The sequence below is a fragment of the Canis lupus genome, chromosome 8 (genome assembly GCF_003254725.2).
Source record: "Canis lupus dingo isolate Sandy chromosome 8, ASM325472v2, whole genome shotgun sequence".
NCBI classification, from domain to species: Eukaryota; Metazoa; Chordata; class Mammalia; order Carnivora; family Canidae; genus Canis; species Canis lupus.
The window spans coordinates 59,847,683-59,870,396 of NC_064250.1; the positions used below are offsets into that span (position 1 = coordinate 59,847,683).

A 22,714-nucleotide genomic window follows, 5' to 3' on the forward strand; every position below is an offset into this window, starting at 1 on the left:
TGTGATTTCTGTGAGAACCACCACCCGGGACCCAGCGAGCACAGGAGCAAAATCTGTACCAGGCTGTGGGAGCACTCCCACCAGCCCACTCTTTTTCAGATAGCAATCAGGTTCCGGGGGGTGGAGACGGGTGGAGAACTCTAAAGTGTTTCTGCTTGTCTGCAACTTGGTTCACTGTTTTTAATACTAAACTCCCATAACCTTAATTCACATGTGAGTATGGAAACTAAGTCCGTCTGTAGTAACAGTGAAGGTCGTAAGAGTGAAGGTCACGGCAACCCCATGGGACTATGAGGAGGCCCAGGGGCTTAGCGAGGTGGGGGGTAGAGCTCTTCAGTACTTGGGAAGTCAGTAGGAGACAACCTCACGTACAAGCTAACTTCGACCTCACTTCGCCCACAACTCTCTGGGGTCAGCTTCCCTCACAAATAAGAAAACGTGACAAATAAGTAAAGGAGTCAGAGAGGCGGAACAGCTTGCCCAAGGTCACAGAGCCACCTCTTTATAAATGGCAACCAGTGTCAAAACAATAAAAACCTTTCTTTAGAGTCATCTATGTTCCATCATAGAATCTGCAAAGTGTTTTTCATGCCTAACCTTAGGTGGGACTTAACACAGCAGGCAGGGCAGAGGTGACAGTCCCCTGCTACAGAGGGAGAGAAGGTTCTGATGCTGCTGGGTCCAGCCCACGGGGCAGAGAACTAATAAATGGGAGGGTGTAGCCTCAGACCCAAGCTCTTCCACTCTTAGGTCCTATACCTTTCCCCAGAGCCACAGCTGCCATACATGTTCTTCAAGCAAGGAGAATATGTTATGCTGAAAAAGGGAGCAAGAGCATAATCCAATCACAAAATTGTACTAATACTGTGGCTCTTAAAAGTCAACGAGGGAGGAAACCTGTCTTTTTTTTTTTTTTAAGATTTTTATTTATTTATTCATGAGAGATACAGAGAGAGACAGAGAGAGAGGCAGAGACATAGGTAGAGGGAGAAGCAGGCTCCATGCAGGGAGTCTGATGTGGGACTCAATCCCAGGACTCCAGGATCACACCCTCGACCGAAGCCAGGAGCTAAACCGCTAAGCCACCCAGGGATCCCCGAAACCTGTCCTTTTAGAGAACCAAACTCATCAAAAGCCTCAGATTTGGGGGATCTTGCTACATCCCCTTCAAAAGGTACAGGGACCATATGTGTGAATAGTGGACTATACTCAAAACAAATGTCATTTGGGAAAAATATTTTGGTCATGCATAAAAATGATGGATAGTTCTGGGGCCCCTGGTTGGCTCAGGTGGTTAAGCGTCTGACTCTGGATTTCAGCTCAGGTCATGACCTTAGGGGGGTGAGATGGAGCCCCACATCAAGCTCCATATGTTGGGCAGAGAGCCAGCTTAAGAGTCTCTCTCTCCCTCTCCCCCTGCCCCCCACTCACACACTTTCTCTAAACACACACACACACACACACACACACAAACAAAGATGGACAGTTCTTGATGTGATTAGGGAAACTACTATGAACTATGAAAAAGGGATCCCTGGGTGGCGCAGCGGTTTGGCGCCTGCCTTTGGCCCAGGGTGCGATCCTGGAGACCCGGGATCGAATCCCACGTCGGGCTCCTGGTGCATGGAGCCTGCTTCTCCCTCTGCCTGTGTCTCTGTCTCTGTCTCTCTCTCTCTGTGTGTGACTATCATTCATAAATAAAAATAAAAATAAAAAAAATGAAAAGGACCCTGTCCAGCTGGCTCAGGGACTGAGGTAGAATTACCTTTCAGAGACACACCCACACCCTGTCCCCACCCCGAATAGTTGATCAGGATCCATACCTTCCACTCCACCCGACCTGAGACACACTGGTCTTTACTGTTCAGGTAGGGAAGAATATAATCCCAAGAAAAATTTAAAATAAACTTAAAAGTTCAAGCCCCAAATTCATCAAAAGCAAACATGGCTTTTTTTTAAATCCCCAGCACTATTTTAAGGGGTCTCAGTCTACCTCTACACACTGCAAAATTTGTGAGTTTTCTTCCAGTTTATGAAGATACTATGCTTGTGATGGGTCCTCAAGCCTGAGTATGCAGACTATCAGGTGGGGGAGGAGTCCTCCCTGCCAGGGCGCTGAGAGAACTGGATCGGCTAATTAAGCGTGTTAGCTTGGTTAGAGTGCGGGGCTCCCGGCACGGCGGCACGGGCAGCAAGGAACCAGAGGCCTGAGCAACGCAGCAAGGTGACTTGGAGGAGCCGCACTTAAATGACAAAGGCACACATGCCTGGCCAATGCCTGTGACTCAAAACATTTGGGTGGAAAGAGAGAAAACAGCAAGGCTGAGATAAGCAATAGCTACTTAATAAAACATTATATACAATATACCTCAGTGTAGAACAGTGTAAAATATGATAGAGTAGGGTGCAGAGATAAACACGGGTTTAAAATTCCAGTTCAGTCACCCACTAGCTGTGTGACCTTGGAAAAGCTACATTAACATCTCAGAGTCTGTTTTCTCTTCCCAAGAAACAATAGGCCTGTTGTAAGCTGGACACGTCTCAGAACATGGTAAAAATGCCCCAGGAATGGCAGCTAGAGGTGATGTTATGCTTTTATATTTTGCCCCAAATAAATAGGAAGTCGTAACTCTTGGTTACTTTTACCGTGAGAATCAAAGAGCTGCATTTTCTCCAAGGAATCTTTTTTCTAAAGACACTTGGAAAAAAAATAATAAAATAAAGACACTTGAGAGTTCTCAGGTGTTTGGTCCGGACAAAGTGCCACTTTCCCAGCTCCAGATCACTGTGAGACCCTCAGAGATCATGGCCAGGTGAATTCAAGCTGCACCCACACACTCGGACACCAGCAACACCTGCGTTGGGGGGTGCTTCTCAGACATGCAGCCCCGCCCTGCTGCATCACCCCACGGGGTTTCTCACAGGTCACTAACAGAGCAGGCTTGCGTCTTATCTTCCTTTTCCTTAACACGGCAGCGCCAGGCCCTTCCCTCCTGCCCTCCACTTCCATCCCAAGCTTCACTTTCACTAATGATCTCCAGCAAAACTACTAGAATGCTAACGGATCCCCTTATTTCCATAGACGATCAGACTCAGTGTTCCAAATACGACAGAAATTGTGTGGGTGTGAGGCCTGGGGGATGAGGAGAGCTCGCAGAGTGCAGCCCGCCGGGGCACAGGCGCACACTCGGCGCCCTCGGCTCACCTGCTTCACCTGGCTCACCTGGCTCACCCGGCGCACCTGGCGCCCTCAGCGCCACTGGCTTACCCCTAGCGGCGGAAGGCCTTCCACGACGTTCTTCTTTCCGGAGAGGAGATCCGACACCGGCCGCTGCTTCAGGGAGTCCCTCCTGGCTCGGTAGCGCCCCGACGTGGTGAGGTCGGACTCGGACATGGAGGGCGTGAGCAGCCCCTCTCTGCGGGGTCGGTGGGCCTCCCTGAGCAGAGGCACGGGCTCGCGGCCTGGCAGGGCACCCTGGCCCAGGGCAGCAGGGGTGGGGCCGCCGGGGCCACGGGAGGGGCCGGGGGGAGGCGGTGGGGGTGGCTCCGGGGAGTGGCGGCCTCGGGGCGCGCGGGCCTGTGGAAGAGGCACCGCCAGTGAGGCCACGTCCTCCTCCAGGTCCTCCTCGTCCTCGCTGCTGTGGATCAGCATGGTGGCGTCAGACAGAGACTTCTTGTGGCCGTAGGCCAGGCCTCCCCGCTCGTCCGCCTGGTCCCGCTCGGCCCTTTCGGGGAAGCCGCCGGGCTGGGAGCCTGCCGAGACGGGCCGCGGCGGCGGGTCGGCGGCCGAGGCGGACAGGGTGCGCTCCTTGAGCCGCAGGCCCTCGAGGCTGTGCGCCAGCCCTGCCACCTCGATGCTGTTCCTCTTGTGCAGGTGCGCGCGCCGGGCGGCCGTGAGCGGCTCGCTGACCTCCTGCAGGGAGTGCGCCACCGGCAGGCTGGCCTCCTGGAAGGTCTGCACCGAGTGGTGCACGCGCCTGGTGATGAGGTCGGGGTTGCTGCTGCTTATGTACAGGTGGCGGGACAGGTCCGGGGTGCTGTTGGCCGGCCGCGGGGGCGGGTAGGGCGGCGGCGGGCGGTACACCTGTGTCCGCATGATGTTGGGCGCAGGGTAGTCCTGAGCCTGCAGCTGCACGTTGGTCAGCTCGGGCACACTGACAGCACCCACCACCGGGCGTCGCTCGGCGGGGTGCGGGTAGGGAGACGGGCTGTGGAAACTGTAGTTGAGGCTGAACGGGTAGTGGGCCGACTGCGGGGAGGCGAGGTGGGCGTGCTCCCGAATCTCTGGCTGGCTGTAGACCAGCGCATCGGGCCTGCTGTAGGCATACGAGTTGCCGATGTTGAGGTTTCGCAGCGAGTGGCTCTGCCTCTCGGCGTGCACCATTCCCCTGTTAAGCTGCTTCATCACCGTCTCGTAATCCGGGGTCGGGCGGTAGGACGGGGGGACCAGCGCGCTGTGCCGGTGCGAGGGCACGTAGTCGGGCCTCATGACGTCACTCCCGGTGATGCTTGGGTTGGAGGACACTGGGGAGGGCTGCAGGTAGGGCTGCGGGTTGTTGAGGGAGTTGGTACTGTGGGCACTGTATACACTGCCGTTTCGGATCCGGCCACTGAGGTCAATCTGGGCTCGATCCAGACTTGTCAGAGAGTGACAATAGTATCCATTCTGGTTGGTCGCAAAGAGGTTGTCTAGGAAACAAACACATTTAAGAGGTATTTTTAAATGTGATTTTAAGATATATGAATCGGACCCATGACTCTGGGCAAACACTGAGATAGGCCCTGAAAGCTGATGACATTTTCAGTGTTGCTTACAAAACTCCATGCAGAAATAACCTGGCTTTGCCCAGACTCTCTGAACGACTGTGGGCGTCTCATTTCCTGGAGTCCCGGCATCCTTATCTACAGAATGGTGATGGCTCGCCTACTCTGAGGGTGGTATTTCAGGATTTGGCCCCCAGTAAAGATGAACCCAATCTGTCCAATATTAAGAGTACAAATGATTATAAAATACTTTTTCTGAAAACCAAAAACATTTGTTTTGCTACAAATCAAACAGACTTTCTGGATCTCTGGGTGGGCTGGAGGCAGAGGTAACTGTTCAACAAGACACTGGACCACTAACCACTCTCTCCCCCTGGTGGGGGATGTGGGACCTGCTGACGCTGAGCTGGTTCAAGCATCAACCATCTGTAACAAGCTCCTTAAGAGGAATTCTAAGTTCTCTGCATAGGCTTTTCTAGAATGAAGACAAGAACAATAATGCCATAGGCTCTGCTTCTCCAGGCCCAACAATGTCACCAGTTGCTGTATACCTTACCAGGGGTCAGAAGCCAGTCACACCAGCCCTCCACCCCTTCTGGCCTCCACACTTCAATGAGATGGGGATCCACAGGCAGCAGAATCACGAGCACTGTCTAATCTACGGTGGCTGCATGAGTGCCTGGTGGGGCTGCAAGGAGGCAGGCTGCTTCTGTCCAATCTGTACCCAAAACACCATCACTACTGAGGGTGATTTCTGACACTTCAAAGAGCAGCTCAAGTCAGGTCCTTCAGAGGACAGTTGCCGTTCAAGAGCTTTCCTTCTGGGATTCAACAGCCATGTAATGGTTTAAGTGACGAGTGATGATCAAAGTGAGTATGTCACCATCCAGTGTGTGGACGTTACTCAGGGGGCACACAACGAAGAAACAGGGCTCAGACACGTCCCTGTATCCTTCCAGCTGACACCCACGCTTCTGGTCCCTGTACATCTCCCACACCTGGAATGCTCGGCAACCTTAGAGGCCCAGGAGATCCCCCTCCTCACTGCCGCCACAGCTCAGGTCCTCACTCTGGCCTGTCTGTGCAGGCATAATACCCAGGCCTCCTGGCCTCCCTGTCTGTGGGCTCCTCCCTACACCAGACTTGTCACAGACTGACAAGTGACCATCCCTCTGTGAGCCCATGTGAGTACTGATGCTGAGTACTGATGCTGAGTATTGATGAGGAAAAGAAATGACTGGAATCCAGGTGAGTACAGGGGAAAGATGTATAGAACAATCACAACTGAAGGATATGTTACACCAGGAGACTAAGTGTGACAGGTCCACAGTGGAGGAGGGAAGGCTCTCTTGCAGCTTGGGCTGGGTTGAGGGGGACAGGGAGGGGAGAATCAAGAACCACCTCACGGAGAACGCAGCATGCAAGTGGCGTGTGGAGGTGGGGGCAGGGAGGGCATGTCCAGCTTTTGGCAGCAGCCAGAGAGCACAGGATTATCCCTCTTCACCCCTGGGTGTCTGTCAGGCATGGTCACATGACTAGCAACAGTCAAGGGAAAGGGAACAGAGGGTTGTCAGTTAGTTTCCATGCTGCCTCCCTGCCACCATCCTGACCAACACTCCCGGTGGAAGAGGCTCCTCCAGCCAGAAGGCCTGAGGAAGGCACCCACAGTGCAGAGCCCTCCTGTGGGGCAGGATGGCCACGTAACCTCAGCAAGACGTCACCTTTACTGCACTGGCGTTCCCATAGCACAATCTAGCCCACCCTGATGGGATGGGAGCCTGCGGGCAGGAGGGTGCATGATGGCCTCATAAAAGGACTCAGGGAATTCTGGGTGACAGGGCAGCACGGGCAAGGCTGGGAGATCCCTTCTGGTTGGGCATCCTTAGTTTGCTGGAGTGTTGGGTAGCTGGGATGAGGAAGACAACAGTGAGAAAAAGACTGGAAAAGGAGCGTTGGGAAACACTGTGGAGGATAGGACACCAGGCAAAGGAATGGTCATCGGGGAGATGAAAAGAGCCTGGCACCCATGTGTCAGGTGGGCCGAGGAGGGCAAAGGTGGAAGATGTTCTCTCGGGTGGAGCAACTGCCTGTCAGGTGAGGCTGGACTGAACCAGGAGAAGGACAGGGAGACAGAAGAGATGCTGTATGGGGTGAAAGCAAGAGCAGGCATGATGGACTGGGTGCTGAGGGGGTGGGGGGATGAAGAGAGAGAGAGAAAGAGAGAAAGAAAAAGGAAGGAAGGGAGAAAAAGGAAAAAGAAAAAGAAAGGAATGAAAGAAAGAAAAGAAAGAAAAAAAAGCAAAGTTACATGCAGTTTGGAATCCAAGTCACCAGGAAAGTGACATCATCGCAAAGGATGAGGGGGTAAGGGATGGGCTTGTGGAGCAGAGTGACGAGCCCAAATCTAACATTTTCATTTTCAGCAAGTTGTACTGGCCAATTCCATAGGCCAGGGCCCCCGCTGAGGGCTGCAGGCAGTGGCTCCTGAAACAGTCCCCTCTGAGGCAGATGGAGCTGTGGGGCTGCGGCACAGGAGTGGGGAGAGGTGGGAAACACAGATGTGACAGTCACACCTGCTGAAATCTGAAATGGGGACATGACTGCCGTGGGGTAGGCAAATGGAGGGAAGGAGGCCACAGTGGCAGGGCTTCCCAGGAGGGAGAGCCAGGGTGCCCACAAGAGAGATCTCAAGGGGAAAGAAGGCTGGGTTTGGTGGCGAGGAGGATGTGAGGGGCGCTAGTGACCTGATAGGACAGTCCCAGTGGCAAAGCAAAGTCCAAGTCGGAAGGAAGGCGTAAAGGGCAACCACCCACACAGGCACTTCTCTCAGAAGCAGCAGGTGGGAAAGGGGAGGGAAAAGTAACTCAAACCTGAGTTGGAAGGGAGAGGTGAGGAAAAAGTATCAGGATGTTTGCAGACTAACAACGCAGAGAAGAGCCTTCACCCAGAGGTGGTGGGGCTGGGGGCGCAGAGGCACACAGGGATGGCACAAGGAGCAGCAGTGAAGGGAGAGAACACCCCGAGATGCCCCCCACACCCTGAGGCCCAGCGCCCCCACCGCCCACCTCACCAAGTGGAAATTCTCATCATATAATCATATCCCACCTCTGGTCCCTTCACACACAACTTCTCCCAATTCCTTACTCAAGAGTCCAACCAAAGCACCCCCCTTCCCAGTGCCCCTTCCTCGTTCTGGGCCACGCTGTTCACTGTCCCTCAGGGGCAGCAATCCCCATTGACTGCCCGCCTCTCTCTCCATCGCTGCCCAAATCCTTCCAGAAAGTCCTTCTCAGTCTCCATAATAGGATGAGAGTCTTTCTCCATGTAATTGCTTGCTCTCTTTCCTCAAAACAATCATGGTGTCTTTGTGTTTAAGCTATTTGTGTGCTTAAAGTCCCCCACTATTAGATTCTAAGCTTCTTAAGATGTGGAACTACTTCTCTGTATCAAATCTCCTCGGCTTCGGGACCCCTGGGTGGCTCAGTGGCTGTGTTTGCCTTTGGCTCAGGGCATGATCCCAGGGTCCTGGGATCGAGTCCCACATTAGGCTCCCTGCAGGGAGCCTGCTTCTCCTTCCGCCGGTGTGTCTGCCTCTCTCTCTGTGTCTCTCATGAATAAATAAAAAATAAAATCTTTAAAAAATAATAATAAAATAAAATCAATCTCCTTGGCCTCTAGAGCCTTGTACATAGAGGAGACAGTACCTGTCTGCTGAATGAAAGATCGAGGTTCAGCTTGGGAGGCACTGTCTGAAATACAGCTCCCTACACTAACCTAGTGAAAAATAAAAATAAATAAAAATGAAATGTTTAAACCTTTACAATGGGAAGCTCTCAGGCAAAAGAGCCTGGAATATGTTGGAAGCACACAAAGGCCAGTTGAGGCGTGTCAGCAGGAAAAAGGAGCCGGCTGAAAGGGGCTCCAATGGGCTGAACTCGGGATCATGTGAGCATCAAAATTTGATATTGGAAGATTATTACCACACATCTCCATGAAATTGCATCTAATGGTTAGCTGCTTCTATGAATCCAGGATGGCTATACACATGAAAACAATTTGGCTGTAATGTCAGCCAAAAACTATCCTGGCTCCAGGATCTTCATAGATATATTCAAACTGTAGTAATTTCGTACAGCATCTCAGAAATAGTGTACTTTACCTTGGGAGGAAGTGTATGGTTCTGTATAATGTCCGTTATAATGCAGCTGGGGGGGGGGAGGCATCACATAGGGCTGGGGCTTAGGCTAAGGAATAGAAAGTAAGAAACAGTTAAAACACATTGCAGCCTCTGTAATATATGTAAAGCAAGTCTCTGTCCATTAAAAACCTTCTAAGGAAGTTAACTATATTATATAGAAAATAAACATGAAGACCCTGTAGCTCTTACCACACTCATCAGCATCTCCCAGAACAGTGCCAGGCCTATGCACTGATACCACACAGCAGAAAACACAAGAAAACAAGCTATGTCCAGAAAGTTAAGAGTGAGAAAAGACAAAGTTTCCTGAAGTCTTATGTAAACATATGAATACAAAAACCTCTTTGCAGTGTATTTAATCTTCATCAGCAAAATCATCTAGCATTTTAAATATCTACAAACTTCTGATTGCTCTTCATTAACAGTCAAACATGTTAATAGTAGGTTGGACCTACAATTTAAATATCTAAAAAAAATCTATAATAAAATACATATTACATAAATATTATGGTCAGCCTATGGAAAAATGGCCATTTCTTTGGTTAAAAACAACCAAATACCAGCACACTTCTGTGGTCCAAACTAAAAATTCACACTATCAAAAGCCTCTTTTATTAAGGAAGATGACAGGGACACCTGGGTGGCTCAGTGGTTTAACGCCTTCCTTTGGCCCAGGACGTGACCCTGGAGACCTGGGATCGAGTCCCTCATCAAGTTCAGCATCAGGCTCCCTGCGTGGAGCCTGCTTCTCCCTCTGCCTGTGTCTCTGCCTCTCTCTGTGTCTCTCATGAATAAATCAATCAATCAATCAATCAATCTTAAAAAAGAAAAAAGGAAGATGACATCACTAAAAGAAAAGATAAATCAGATTTTCCTTCTTTCTTACCAGGGACACTCTTGAAGACGACCTCCTCCTGAGTGGGTTCACTGTGACAGTCTGAGTTTGCCTGTAAAATAAGACATGTCATTGAGACATACATATACACATAGTTTTCCTAATTCTGCCAAAATAAATTAGTAAGAAAGTAAAATGATAAATCTGCTAAAGCAAAAAGATGACAGACTAATCTAGTCATAAATTAAAGAAAGGAGTCCCAGGACACCTGGGTGGCTCAGCGGTTGAGCAGCTGCCTTTGGCTCAGAGTGTGATCCTGGAGTTCAGGGATCAAGTCCCACATCAGGCTCCCTGTGAGGAGCCTGCTTCTCCCTGTGTCTCTCATGAATAAAGAAAGAAAATCTTAAAAAAAAAAAAAAAAGTGCTCACTTCAGCAGCACATATACTAAAAAAAAAAAAAAAGAAAGGAAGGGAGTCTCTCTCTCCTCACTTGGGACCTCCACCCTTTGTGGCTGTCCAGAACACACTCCAGGGTTTGAGCCTCTTCATGCAACAACATCTGCCCAGACTACCCCGAGGATGGGCAGGTGTGTCTTTTCCTGGTCCATCCATGTGGAACCTCTGGAAGAAGCATGTACGCAGAGGGGAAAAAAACGGCAAGGCTTGATCACCCACAAACTTCCCAGGGAAGCAAGACTCAGTGCAAATGTCTTTCCTGTGGGCCTCCTGCCACCTCCATTAACAGTCCTGAGGGGTGACCATCAACTGCCAGCCCAGAAGTCTGAAGCAATGAGAAAGGCCTTTACTTAAAAGCCTGTTAATCACACACTACAAACATAAGAAGTAAGTTTATAACTTTGGTAACTTAAGAGTCTTGATTTCTGGGACGCCGGGGTGGCTCAGCAGTTAAGCGTCTGCCTTCAGCTCAGGGCATAATCCCAATCCTGGGATCGATTCCCACATCAAGGCTTCCTGCATGAAGCCTGCTTCTCCCTCTGCCCATGTCTCTGTGTGTGTCTCTCATAAATAAATAAAATATTAAAAAAAAAAAAAGAATCTAGATTTCCTGTAAGGAACTAAGTTAGAAAAAGCAAAAAAGTAGATTTGGTTCAGTGGGCGCCAGTGGTAAACCCACTTACCTTTCTTCGCAAGAAACTTTTCCCCGATTGGGGTTTGTCTTTTTTTTTAAGATTTTATTTATTTATTTATTCATATGAGAGAGAGAGAGAGAGAGAGAGAGAGAAGCAGGCTCCATGCAGGAAGCCTGACATGGGACTTGATCCCAGGTCTCCAGGATCAGGCCCTGGACTAAAGGCAGTGCTAAACCACTGAGCCACCCGGGCTGCCCGTTCCCTGACTGGTTTTATTTTATTTTATTTATTTTTATTTAAGATTTTATTTATTCATTCATGAGAGAGAGAGAGAGAGAGGGGCAGAGACACAGGCAGAGGGAGAAGCAGGCTCCATGCAGGGAGCCTGACGTGGGACTCGATCCCAGGTCTCCAGGATCACACCCCGGGCTGCAGGCGGCGCTAAACCGCTGTGCCACCGGGGCTGCCCCCACTGACTGGTTTTAAATGTATTTTTTAGAAAGCAATAACGGGCACCAGGATGGCTCAGTTGGTTAAGTGTCTCTTTTTGATCTCAGGGTCATGAGTTCAAGTGCCACACTGAGCTCCACACTGGGTGTGGAGCCGACTTTAAATAAATAAATAAAAGAAAGCAATGAGAATATTAAGTGCAGATTAGCATTTACCAGATAATTTGAGATTTTAAACTTCCCATAAAGTTCCAACTTTGAATAAATAATTATATCAGAAAAGAACAGAAGACAATACAGCTAATGTATAATTTTACCATGTTTAAACAGAGGCAGGATATTTTGTTCTGTGCAGTTTATTACAGATAAAATCTAAGAACCTATACACTTACATAATTTTCCCCAAACAGAACAGAAGACAATACAGCTAATGTATAATTTTACCATGTTTAAACAGAGGCAGGATATTTTGTTCTGTGCAGTTTATTACAGATAAAATCTAAGAACCTATACACTTACATAATTTTCCCCAAGTGTATCCCCCCCCCCTTTTCCCCCTTTTCTTTTTGAGAGAAACAGTGTATACACACATGCATGCGTGCAGGGGCAATGGGAGGAGGGGCAGAGGGAGAAAGAAAGAGAGAATCCCATGCCCAGTGGAGAGCCCCACTCAATCCCAGGACCCTGAAATCATGACCTGAGCCGAAATCAAGAATTAGGTGCTCGACTGAGAAAGCCACCCAGGCAACCCCCCTCCACCTAAATTTTTTTTTAAAGTAAGTTCTATGCCTACTGTGGGGCATGAACTCATGACCCCAAGATCAAGAGTCACATGCTCTACCAACTGAGCCAGCCAGCATCCCTCAAAGCACTTTTTATAAATTTTTTTTTAATTTTTATTTATTTATGATAGTCACAGAGAGAGAGAGAGGCGCAGAGACACAGGCAGAGGGAGAAGCAGGCTCCATGCACCGGGAGCCCGATGTGGGATTCGATCCCGGGTCTCCAGGATCGCGCCCTGGGCCAAAGGCAGGCGCCAAACCGCTGCGCCACCCAGGGATCCCCTCAAAGCACTTTTTAAAAAAAACCTTTCACCAGCTATTCCTGGCTCATGAGCTTATATAACACATCAATACTAATTACAAAAATATTTTGTGACATTTGGTTATAGTGTTCTAAAGACAACTTACTAGCAAATCCATAATCACAAAGTGAACACTCAACCCATTTAATCAGCAAACTTACCATAACATCAAGCATCACGTCTCCTAAATTAACATGATCCTTAGCGTTCTAACAACTAATACCTATATTCAAGCCCTGAAAATTAGCTTATTTTTTGAGAAGACTGGAGATAAAATAAAACTAATGCTTATCCTTTCTGATTAAAAAAAAAAAATCACCAAATATTGGGCTTGAATGAAGGTTGATATGGACTCAGTAACAGTGTTAGAATAAGGAAACATAAGAGCAATCTGAAAAATGGTCCCCTGCAAAATAAAAACTCAGTATGTGATAAAGGTGATATTCCAGCTCACCAGAGAGAAGATAGGTTATTGGACCATTTATAAAAAGTTCAAGTCTCAGACAATATCACATAAGAAAGCACACTAGAAGATGGATTTAAAAATTAAAAATTTAAATATGAAATCATAAGTGAACTTACAGAAAATATAACCAAATACTTCTATTATATATCATAGGCTGAAGATATATCTAAACACAAAAGCAATGAAAGAAATTACAAAGAAAAAAAAACTGAGTGCTTAAGAACTTAACATCAGGTGACAATTTATTTTACTAGTTGACTTTTTTTAATTAAATGGCTTCTGTAATCATTTCCTTTCATCATCATCAAAATGTAGAGGTTGTTGCTAAAGAATAAATGTCTCCTTTCCAAAGAACATTCCATCTGCCAGAATTCATGTTATTCAACAATAACAAAATGGATGTTAATTCTATTAGGTTGCAAAAATACATCTATCAGGGACACCTGGGTGTCTTAATGGTTGAGTGCTTGCCTTTGGCTCAAGTCATGATCCCAGGGTCCTGTGATCGAGCCCCACCTAGGGCTCCCTGGTCAGTAGGGAGCTTGCTTCTCCCTCTCCCCTTGCCCTCCCCCCTGCTCATGCTCTAGCTCTATTTCTCTACCTCTCTCTTTCTCAAATAAATAAATAGAATCTTAAAAAAACAACAACAAAAAACCTGTATCAATTGGTAAAGCACTATGGGTCCTAATCGAGGCCTCCTTAGTGGTCCGAGGTGTGACAGTACACTTGGGCACTGTGTTTTGTTTTGTCAAACACTCCTTAACTGTACTTTAAAATATTCCTAAAATCAGTGTCCAGAATTTGGAGGCATTATTTTGTAGCCTTGAGGTTCACTTTGCCTCTGCTTACTCTCCGTTGTCAGGGCTAGGTTTAGGCAAAACTGGGTCCTTTGAAGTTTATATTTAGTCCAAATGGACTGAACGTTTAAATTACCATAAATTCAAAGGGCACCTGGGTGGCTCAGTTATTTGGGCAGCCAACTCTTGATTTCTTCTCAGGTCATGACCTCAGGGTCGTGAAATCGAGCCCCTCGATGGGCTCCACATTGAGTGTAGAGCCTGCTTAAGATTCTCTCTCCCTCTCCCTCTCACCCAGCTGTGCACCTGTGTGTGCTCTCTAAAAATAAAACATGATAAAGTACTATAAATTCAAAATTCAGAAAAGAGAAGAGCTGCTGACAGAACACTCCACCAACATGTCCAGGCTTGTGTCGCCTGGGGCAAAAATAAAACTTAAATGTGTTAAACACAGAATCCAAAGATGCAGAGCTTAGAAGCAGAGGCAGTAACTCCCACACACGGTATCTATTTTGGCACCTCTTGCCGGCAGCACCCAGGGTGGAGGCGACGCTGCCCACCGCAGAGGCTGCTTCTGGCGAAACACAAACAAACTAACACATCCTTCTCCTGCCAGACTGCTTGACGGGGCAGCCTTGCCATCAGCTCTAATATCCCACCTCCTCTTTCTTCCTGCTACTGTTCTTGTAACTGCAGCTTCCTGTGAGATCAGCTATCCTAATCTTAGCGAATGAGACCAAATGGTGTTTTCCAGACTTTCTGGGCAGTTGCTATGTTGATGGGTGTTGCTAAAAATGAGACTGCCAAAGAACTCTTAGAAAAAAAAAAAATCACTGGAATGTGTGCACTGGAGAAGACAAAATAAGTAAAGGCTGCTGGCCCCAGTAAAATAAATATTACTGAAATGGTGCTAAGGACTGAACATGATTATCTCACAGAATCTGGACCCCAACACCATAAGGAATGCCAGTTAGTATCCTGATTTGACAGATGAGGAAACTGATACTTAGGTTAAGGAAACTACTCTTGGTCACATGACAAGTAGCAGAACAAGCACCAGAACCAGGTACATCCATCAGATTACTGAACGCAGGCTCCTAAAAAACAATTATTTGTCTGACCCTCTCCCCAGACCCAAATGATTTGTTAAGATCCATGGAAGCAAGAGGACATAATGGTATCATCACTAGTGCCTGGCAAACAAGGAAGCCCTCAAATGTTCATTGAGCAAATGAGTGGCACGGTGAGTGAGGATGGAAGTAGATGCTAATTACTGAGCATTTACAGTTAAGCTATTTCTAAGAATTGTCTCAATTTTGCCTTGTGAGCTTCTTTTCTCATAGATTTATCTGCTTCCAGGCCTCCTCCAGTCTCTCGTTTTTAAAAAAGATTTATTTATTTATATTAGAAGAAGAGTGCTGAGGGCGAGGGGCAGAGGGAAACAAGCAGACTTTCTGCTGAGCGGGGATCCTACTCACCCTGCTGAAGCAAGACTTGATGTCAAGACCCCCAAGATATGACCTGAGCTGAAATCAAGAGCTGGATGCTCAACCAAATGAACCACCCCGGTGCCCCTCCTCCAGTCTCTTTAAACCCCACAGTGGGCCTACAAGAAGGGGCAGCCCCACCCCCTTCTAGTCAGTATTCTGGTCAGAGTCTCCAGGACAAAAGTGGGCAACCTCGATACCTCGATCACATGGCTCTGAATGCTGGGGAGAAGCATCCTCCTCAAGATTCTGTTTCTCTCCCAGTCTTTTACTCATACAGAGAAGGTGATTACAGCAGGACCAATTCTGGGGTTTGAAAGAAGTTATTTGACCAAACAGGTTGACATTATCTCCTATAATTTCTCAGCCAACCCTAAAGGAATATCAACATTCTTCTCACGTTTTTAAGTCTTGGGTGACATAAAAAGATGATTCCGGGGGCACGTGGGTGGCTCAACTGATTAAGTGGCTGCCTTCAGCTAAGGTCATAGTCCCAGGGTCCTGGAGTCCAGCCCCACCTAGGGCTCCCTGCTCAGTGGGGAGCCTGCTTTTCCCTCTCCTCACTGCTCCTGCTCTTGCTATTTCTGTCTCACTCTCTCAAATAAATAAATAAAATCTTTCTAGGGGTGCCCGGATGGCTCAGTGGTTGGGCGTCTGCCTTAGGCTCAGGTTGTGATCCCAGGGTCCTGGGATAGAGTCCCACATCACTGCTCCCTTTGCCTATGTCTTTGCCTCTCTCTCAGTGTATCTCATGAATGAATGAACGAATGAATATCTTTCTTTAAAAATTTGAAATAAAATACAGTCAGTGGAGGGGAGTGGGTGCTTGGATGGCTCAGTCGGTTAAGCATCTACCTTTGGCTCAGGTCATGACCTCAGAGCCCTGGGACTGAGCCCTGCATTGGGCTCCCTGCTCAACAGGGAGTCTGCTTGCTCCTCTCCCTCTGCCCCTCACCCCAGCTTGTGCTCTCTCTCTCTCTCCCCGCTCTTTCTCAAATAAAATCTATACATCTGTAAATGAATAAATGAATGAATATATTAGAATCATCTGGGTCAAGTTTGGAGGAGTCACACATTTAATTTAATTATACATAGGGACTGAGGAATGGGGAAGGGGACACTCAAGGAGCAAAGTCCCCTTGCTATACAAGTAGAATCATTTCCCTGAGCCACCAGGCGCCCCAGGCTGAGCCAGCCGTCCAGAATCCACTATCCAATTTCAGGCCTGCTACAGTTTCATCAGTGCCCATCACAGTGCAAAGCTGACACATCTGGACCATGAGAACAAAGCTACCAATACTCCAGGATCATTATATTAAATGTGACTCAACAGTTTAGGGTGAGAGCCCTAAAAGAAATGACCATAAAATTTATTTGTTTTTTTAAAAGATTTTATTAATTTATTCATGAAAGACACATGGGGGGGGGGGCAGAAACACAGGCAGAGGGAGAAGCAGGCTCCATGCAGGGAGCCTGACACAGGACTCGATCCCAGGTCTCCAGGATCAGGCCCTGCCTGGGCTGAAGGCGGCACTAAACCACTGAGCTACCCGGGCTGCCCTGACCATAAAATTTAAAGCTATTTTTAGTTTTATCACCCATCAAAACACTGTAAGTTAAGAAACCTGAGAACACGAGCTGACAGTGAAATAGTTTCCCACAGAATGCAGCAGGTGTCCTCCACCATAAATAATTACATAGGAATAGTTCATGGGTATGAACTTCCTTAATCTACTGGATGTACAGAGATTAAAAACAAAATGTGGAAAACAGCCCCTTAAACATAACTATTTCATTTTTGAAACTCTCATTTTTTTAAAGATTTTATTTATTTGAGAGACAGAGAGAGGGGGTTTGAATGGGGGCAGGGGCAGAGGCAGAAGTGGACTCCCTGCAGAGCACGGAGCCTGATGTGGGGCTCAACCCCAGGACACTGGGATCATGATCTGAGGTGAAGGCAGATGCTTAACCAACTGTGCCACTCAGCACCCCTTGTATTTTCTTTCTTTTCTTTTTTTTAAAGATTTTATTTATTTATTCATGAGAGACAGAGAGAGAGAGAGAGAGAGAGAGGCAGAGACACAGGCAGAGGGAGAAGCAGGCTCCATGCAGGAAGCCCGATGTGGGACTCAATTCCAGGTCTCCAGGATCACACCCTAGGCCAAAGGCAGGTGCTAAACCGCTGAGCCACCCGGGAATCTCCACCCCTGTATTTGCTTTATGTAGATGTGCAACTGAAGATCATAATAATGTAATTTTATTCCTATTTAGCAAGAAACAGCAATATTACAAAGCTTAGATTTCTACAACTGAATTGATTTCTTTTCCATCTCTATTTTATTATTTTTTAAAATATTTTATTTATTTATTCATAGAGACACAGAGAGAGAGAGAGAGAGAGAGAGAGAGAGAGAGGCAGAGACACAGGCAGAGGGAGAAGCAGGCTCCATGCAGGGAGCCCGACGTGGGACTCGATCATGGGTCTCCAGGATCACACCCCGGGCTGCAGGCGGCGCTAAACCGCTGTGCCACCAGAGCTGCCCTCCATCTCAACTTTAAAACCATTAGCAAGTGGTGATTTGCCAAAAAACTTCTTTAAAAAAAAGGCATTAACCACTAACCAATATGGATGCCTACTGGAAAGAGAGGACATCTTGCAGTTTATTCGAAATGGTTGCTTTGATTCTCCAAAATTTTCCAAAGGGGAATAACTGAGGTCATAAGAGTTTGACACTATAAATACCCATAAACTTACGGAAAGGCTGTGCTCCTACAGAGTGCGTATCTACTGCTTGAATCTCAGAACACAGCTTCTGAATAAAAATGTCACAGGGGGCTGGGTAACCAGGCCAGCCCAGAAGAGCCCCAGATGTGACTGCCCTGGACGCGTAGCACCACTGCATCTGACCACCAAGAGAAGCATGTTCTCTCTCTCTCTCTCTCTCACACACACACACACACACACACACACACACACACACACTCAAGAGCTTGCAGCACATATTGGCTTCCCATACCCCCAAAGAAAGCAGGGCTCCTCCTCCTGGTCAGTTAGAGCTTTCCCAAATCCCATCACCAGACCAGCACGGGGACTCAGAATAAAGCTCAGTTGGGGGGGCAGCCCAGGTGGCTCAGCGGGTTTAGCGCCGCCTCCAGCCCAGGGCGTGATCCCGGAGACCCGGGATCGAGTCCCACATCAGGCTCCCTGCATGGAGCCTGTTTCTCCCTCTGCCTGTGTCTCTGCCTCTCTCTCTCTCTCTCTCTCTCTCTCTCTGTGTCTCTATAAATAAATAAATAAAATGTTTAAAAAAAAAAAAGCTCAATTGGGGGATTTTTCAGAGGGGAGAAGGGGACAGGGTAGACATCTATGGGCTGGTTGGGAAAGTTGGCTAGTTCTCCTTCATGGTCATCCCTGGTCATTTCCTTTTCTTTCATGAGTCCCAAAGACTGGCCTGCCCTTTGTACAGTTACTCCTAACCAGGTTTTCTTCACACCTTGGGTACCTATAAAACAAAAAGCACTTCCGTAGTCTTTCTTCTTGGCTGTAAGGGACAAATGTCCTTTTAAGACTTTTTTCCCCCAGGGGATCCCTGGGTGGCGCAGCGGTTTGGCGCCTGCCTTTAGCCCAGGGTGCGATCCTGGAGACCCGGGATCGAGTCCCACATCGGGCTCCCGGTGCATGGAGCCTGCTTCTCCCTCTGCCTGTGTCTCTCTGCCTCTCTCTCTTTCTGTAACTATCATAAATAAATAAAAAATTAAAAAAAAAAAAAGACTTTTTTCCCCCAATTTATAATCAGCAGTAAAAGGAAATCAACAAGGAGCAAACGGGCTTTTCTCCCCTCTGACACTCATCACTCAGGCTTCTGTTATTCACTAAGCCTCAGGTATAGGGTGCCCTGCCAGACACTGGGGCGCCAGTGGACAGGACAGAAAAGCCAGCTCCACGTAGGACAGCAGGCCTGCAACACATAAGCAGCACTGGCCACGATGCTGCAGGTCTCTATGTTTCCACACCGTCACCTACAAAAGGGCAGTAGTAACTACCAAATCGGGCTATTGTAAAGATTAAAGGAGGTAAAAGCTCTCCACATAATGTTTGATGCAGAGAAAGCATCTACTGAACCAGAATCATTGTTATGAAAGTGGTAGGAAACAACTAGTAGTTTGGGAATGGTACCAAAGACTAAGCACACTAAATGCGTGGTGGCCTCCAGGCCAGCTGCACTTAAACTGGATCTAGAAAAACAACTAAAAGTCTGCCAGAGAAGGGGAGAAAGAGCATTCCAGCAAGTCCTGGGGCTGCAAGAGGCATCAGCATTGGAAGGACTATGGGCTCTGAGGCCGGGATCAAGAGTTAGCTGGCAGATGAGCCCAGAGGAGGATCAGAGGGATCTTGCACTTAACGCTGCAGCAAATGGAGGGCAGGAAAAGGGACAGGCTCAGTTGTGGTTCTGAGCTAGAACTGTTAGTCAAGGGCTACGTCTTTTGCTCATCCAGCCAGAAAACTGGCTAGAACCAGGTGACTTTCTGGCTGGACCCAGGTGACAAGGGCCAGGGGAGCCAGATGGGAGACAGCTCCAATGGGCCAGTGGAGAAAGCAGCTTAGCGGAAGGTTGTGGGGATGGAGCAAAACCTTTCCAGTCTATGTCAATGCCACTCCAGGGGAAGCCTAGTTTGGCAGTTCTGGTCAGGTACCCTTCTCCTAAGGGCTCCTACAGTAGCTCGGACAGCCCCCATCAGACCTCTTTTTTTTTTTTTTTTTAATTTTTATTTATTTATGATAGTCACACAGGGAGTGAGAGAGAGAGGCAGAGACACAGGCAGAGGGAGAAGCAGGCTCCATGCACCGGGAGCCCGACGTGGGATTCGATCCCAGGTCTCCAGGATCGCGCCCTGGGCCAAAGGCAGGCGCCAAACCGCTGCGCCACCCAGGGATCCCCCATCAGACCTCTTAATGTGCGTTTCTGTAGATTCCTTCAACAATTCACCAAGACCTACTGTGGGCCAGCCCCTTGCTCAGCGCTGGAAACAGGGGATCGAACAGTGTCTGCTCTCTGGTGGCGTTGCCTGCTTACAAGAGGTTCAATAAACAAGTTCGGGTGGGGCCAAGTACTATGAAAAATAAAATAGGGAAAGGGAGTACAGAGGGACAGGCAGTGGGCAGGGACTGAGTCCCCAGGGCAGTTAGGGTGCCTCTGATCAGACAATGGATGCGGTGGGAGAATGACGCATGGGGAAGAAAAGCATTTTAGGCCCAGAAGGGGCATGCACAGCATCCTGAGGGCTGAACGTGTTCACAGACTGGAAAGAGTTCTAGCAAGGGTGGGACAGGGTGAGCAGAAAGAGTGTAGAAAGGAAACAGGGGGAGAACCAGGCAGGGACCAGATCACGGATGGTCTCGTACTTTTAAGCATGATGGAATGCCAGTGCAGGGTTTAAGAAGGGTGATAGAATCTGACCCAGATTAAACTAAGACGAGTCTGGCTGACTTATGGAAAATCAGCTCTAGGCAGAGCAGGCAGGGACACAGGGAGAGCGTCAGAAGGCTCCTGCAATCCCACAGGTGAGAGACACTGGCAGCCTGGCATGAAGCTATTAGCAGAAGTGGTACAAGTGGTCAGATCTCAGAAGCATTTTGAAGGCAGAGCTTGCTGATGAATTGGATGTGGGATGACAGAAACAGGAATCAAGAAGGAATTAAGTAGGTTTGAGGCCTGGGCAACTGGGTGAATATGGAGTGCTGCCATTTACCAAAAGGAAAAAGTAGACAAGAAGCAGATCCGGGGGCAGGAAGAAGAGGGCATCAAGTTTGGGTTTAGACATATCAAATCTAAAATGCCTCTTAGGCCCCCAAGTGGAGATGTCAATAGACAGTTCGCTATGCTCAGGGAGGAGACTGAGTTAGAAATAAAATCAGATGCACTTTGGGCATACAGATGGTAACTGTAAGCCTGACACAAGGTGAATCCCCTAGAACATGAGGAAGGCGGGGAAGAGGTCTCAGGACTAAACCAGCAAAGATGACTGAGAAGAAACAGCCTAGAATAAGTTAAAGCAGTAGAGGGTGAGATCCTGGCAGCCGATGAGGAGCAGGGTGAGGAAAGAAGGGGTGGCCAGAGCTTAAGTGCTGCTGAGTAGTCCAGTGAAAGGGCGTCTGAAAGGACCACAGGGTGAAGGTTGCCGTCACTGTGACAAGCAAAGTCTGTGTGGCAGCGAAGAAAAGCAGGGTGGAAGGAAGGAGAGAAAGCAAACATAGAGGACTCCTATGAAAAAATCTGCCATATAGGAAAGCAGAGATACGGAGTCATGGCTGGATGGCGTGCAGGATGAAAGACAAGTTTTCTAAGACACGCAATTTTATTACAGCATGTCCGTACACTGATAGGAATGAATCAGCAGAAAGGGAGAAACTCATGGGGACCAAGACAAATGTACATTAGGAAGAAAAGGTATAAATTCTTCCAATGGCTTGACAAGCTGAATAATCATTTAAAAAAATTTTTTTAAAAGATTTTATTTACTTATTCATGAGAGACACACAGAGAGAGGCAGAGACACAGGCTCCCTGTGGGGAGCCCAATATAGGACTCAATCCCAGAACCCCAGGATCATGACCTGAGCTGAAGGCAAATGCCTAACCAACTGAGCCACCCAGGTGCCACTCGAGATAAAAATTTCTAACTTCATTATTTTCTACCATTTCCACAAACAGGCTATACTCACAGGCTGCACTGATTCAATCTGTAGAATTTGTGTCGTGCAACACAGAGTCTCCACACGTATTTTGCAGTTTCCATGTCTTCCTAGCAAATGAAATATTGCATAAAGTAAATGAAAACACATTTGCGACTCAATACAGTTTGTCTGATGACAAGACATAATTGGGGAATACATTATGTCAAAGTCACTTTTTTTTTCAAAGTCACTTTTAACACACTGTGATTCTTTCATTTTCTAATACTGTGCGCCTATCATATGAATGCTATAATTAGGATTTAAATTATGAAGACGAAAAACAAAAACACTATTCTGAGGGTGTGACTCTTACACTAAAGTGTTTCAAAATGACGTAACTTTAAAATTATGAAAATGCCAACTTTTATTTTGACAATTATACTCAAAAAAGAACATTTTAAACAAAACATTTGAGTCAGTGACTTAATACTGCCTTTGTCAATGGAGCAAAAGTGAGTAACTGAAGTAGTTATTTCTATAGAGCTCTTTGCTTAGCAATGGAAATTAAGATATTAGTGCTTACTTCCTCCCCTACTCAGTTCCTTTAAAGTTCATCATACCAGACACTATTTACCCAAGGACTTGGGTAAAACACTATTTACTGAGCAACTATTTACTAAACACTAAAACACTATTTACGGAACAACTATTTTTGCCAAGGGCTACTAGGCAAAATGTTATAAAATTTTATGTTTTTTATAGAAGTATTAAATATTTCAATTTTAATGCTATCTCCTTCCCCCAACACGCCCACAGAAATGCTAACTTGGTAACTTTTAGGAAAAACGTTCCATGCAGATTCCTAATG

General features: G+C 47.5%; 1 protein-coding gene across 2 annotated transcripts in view; it reads right to left on the minus strand.

Moving 5' to 3' along the window:
* PTPN21 (protein tyrosine phosphatase non-receptor type 21) overlaps window positions 1-22,714 on the minus strand; it is an 80,327-nt gene that overhangs the window by 9,502 nt on the left and 48,111 nt on the right. For both annotated transcript variants that reach the window (XM_049113384.1, XM_025442438.3), the window contains 4 exons: window positions 21,895-21,974; window positions 9,849-9,909; window positions 8,924-9,008; window positions 3,269-4,689 (listed from right to left, as the gene is read on the minus strand). In XM_049113384.1, coding sequence (XP_048969341.1) covers window positions 3,269-4,689; window positions 8,924-9,008; window positions 9,849-9,909; window positions 21,895-21,974 — 1,647 coding nt within the window. The remainder of the gene's footprint in view (window positions 1-3,268; window positions 4,690-8,923; window positions 9,009-9,848; window positions 9,910-21,894; window positions 21,975-22,714) is intronic.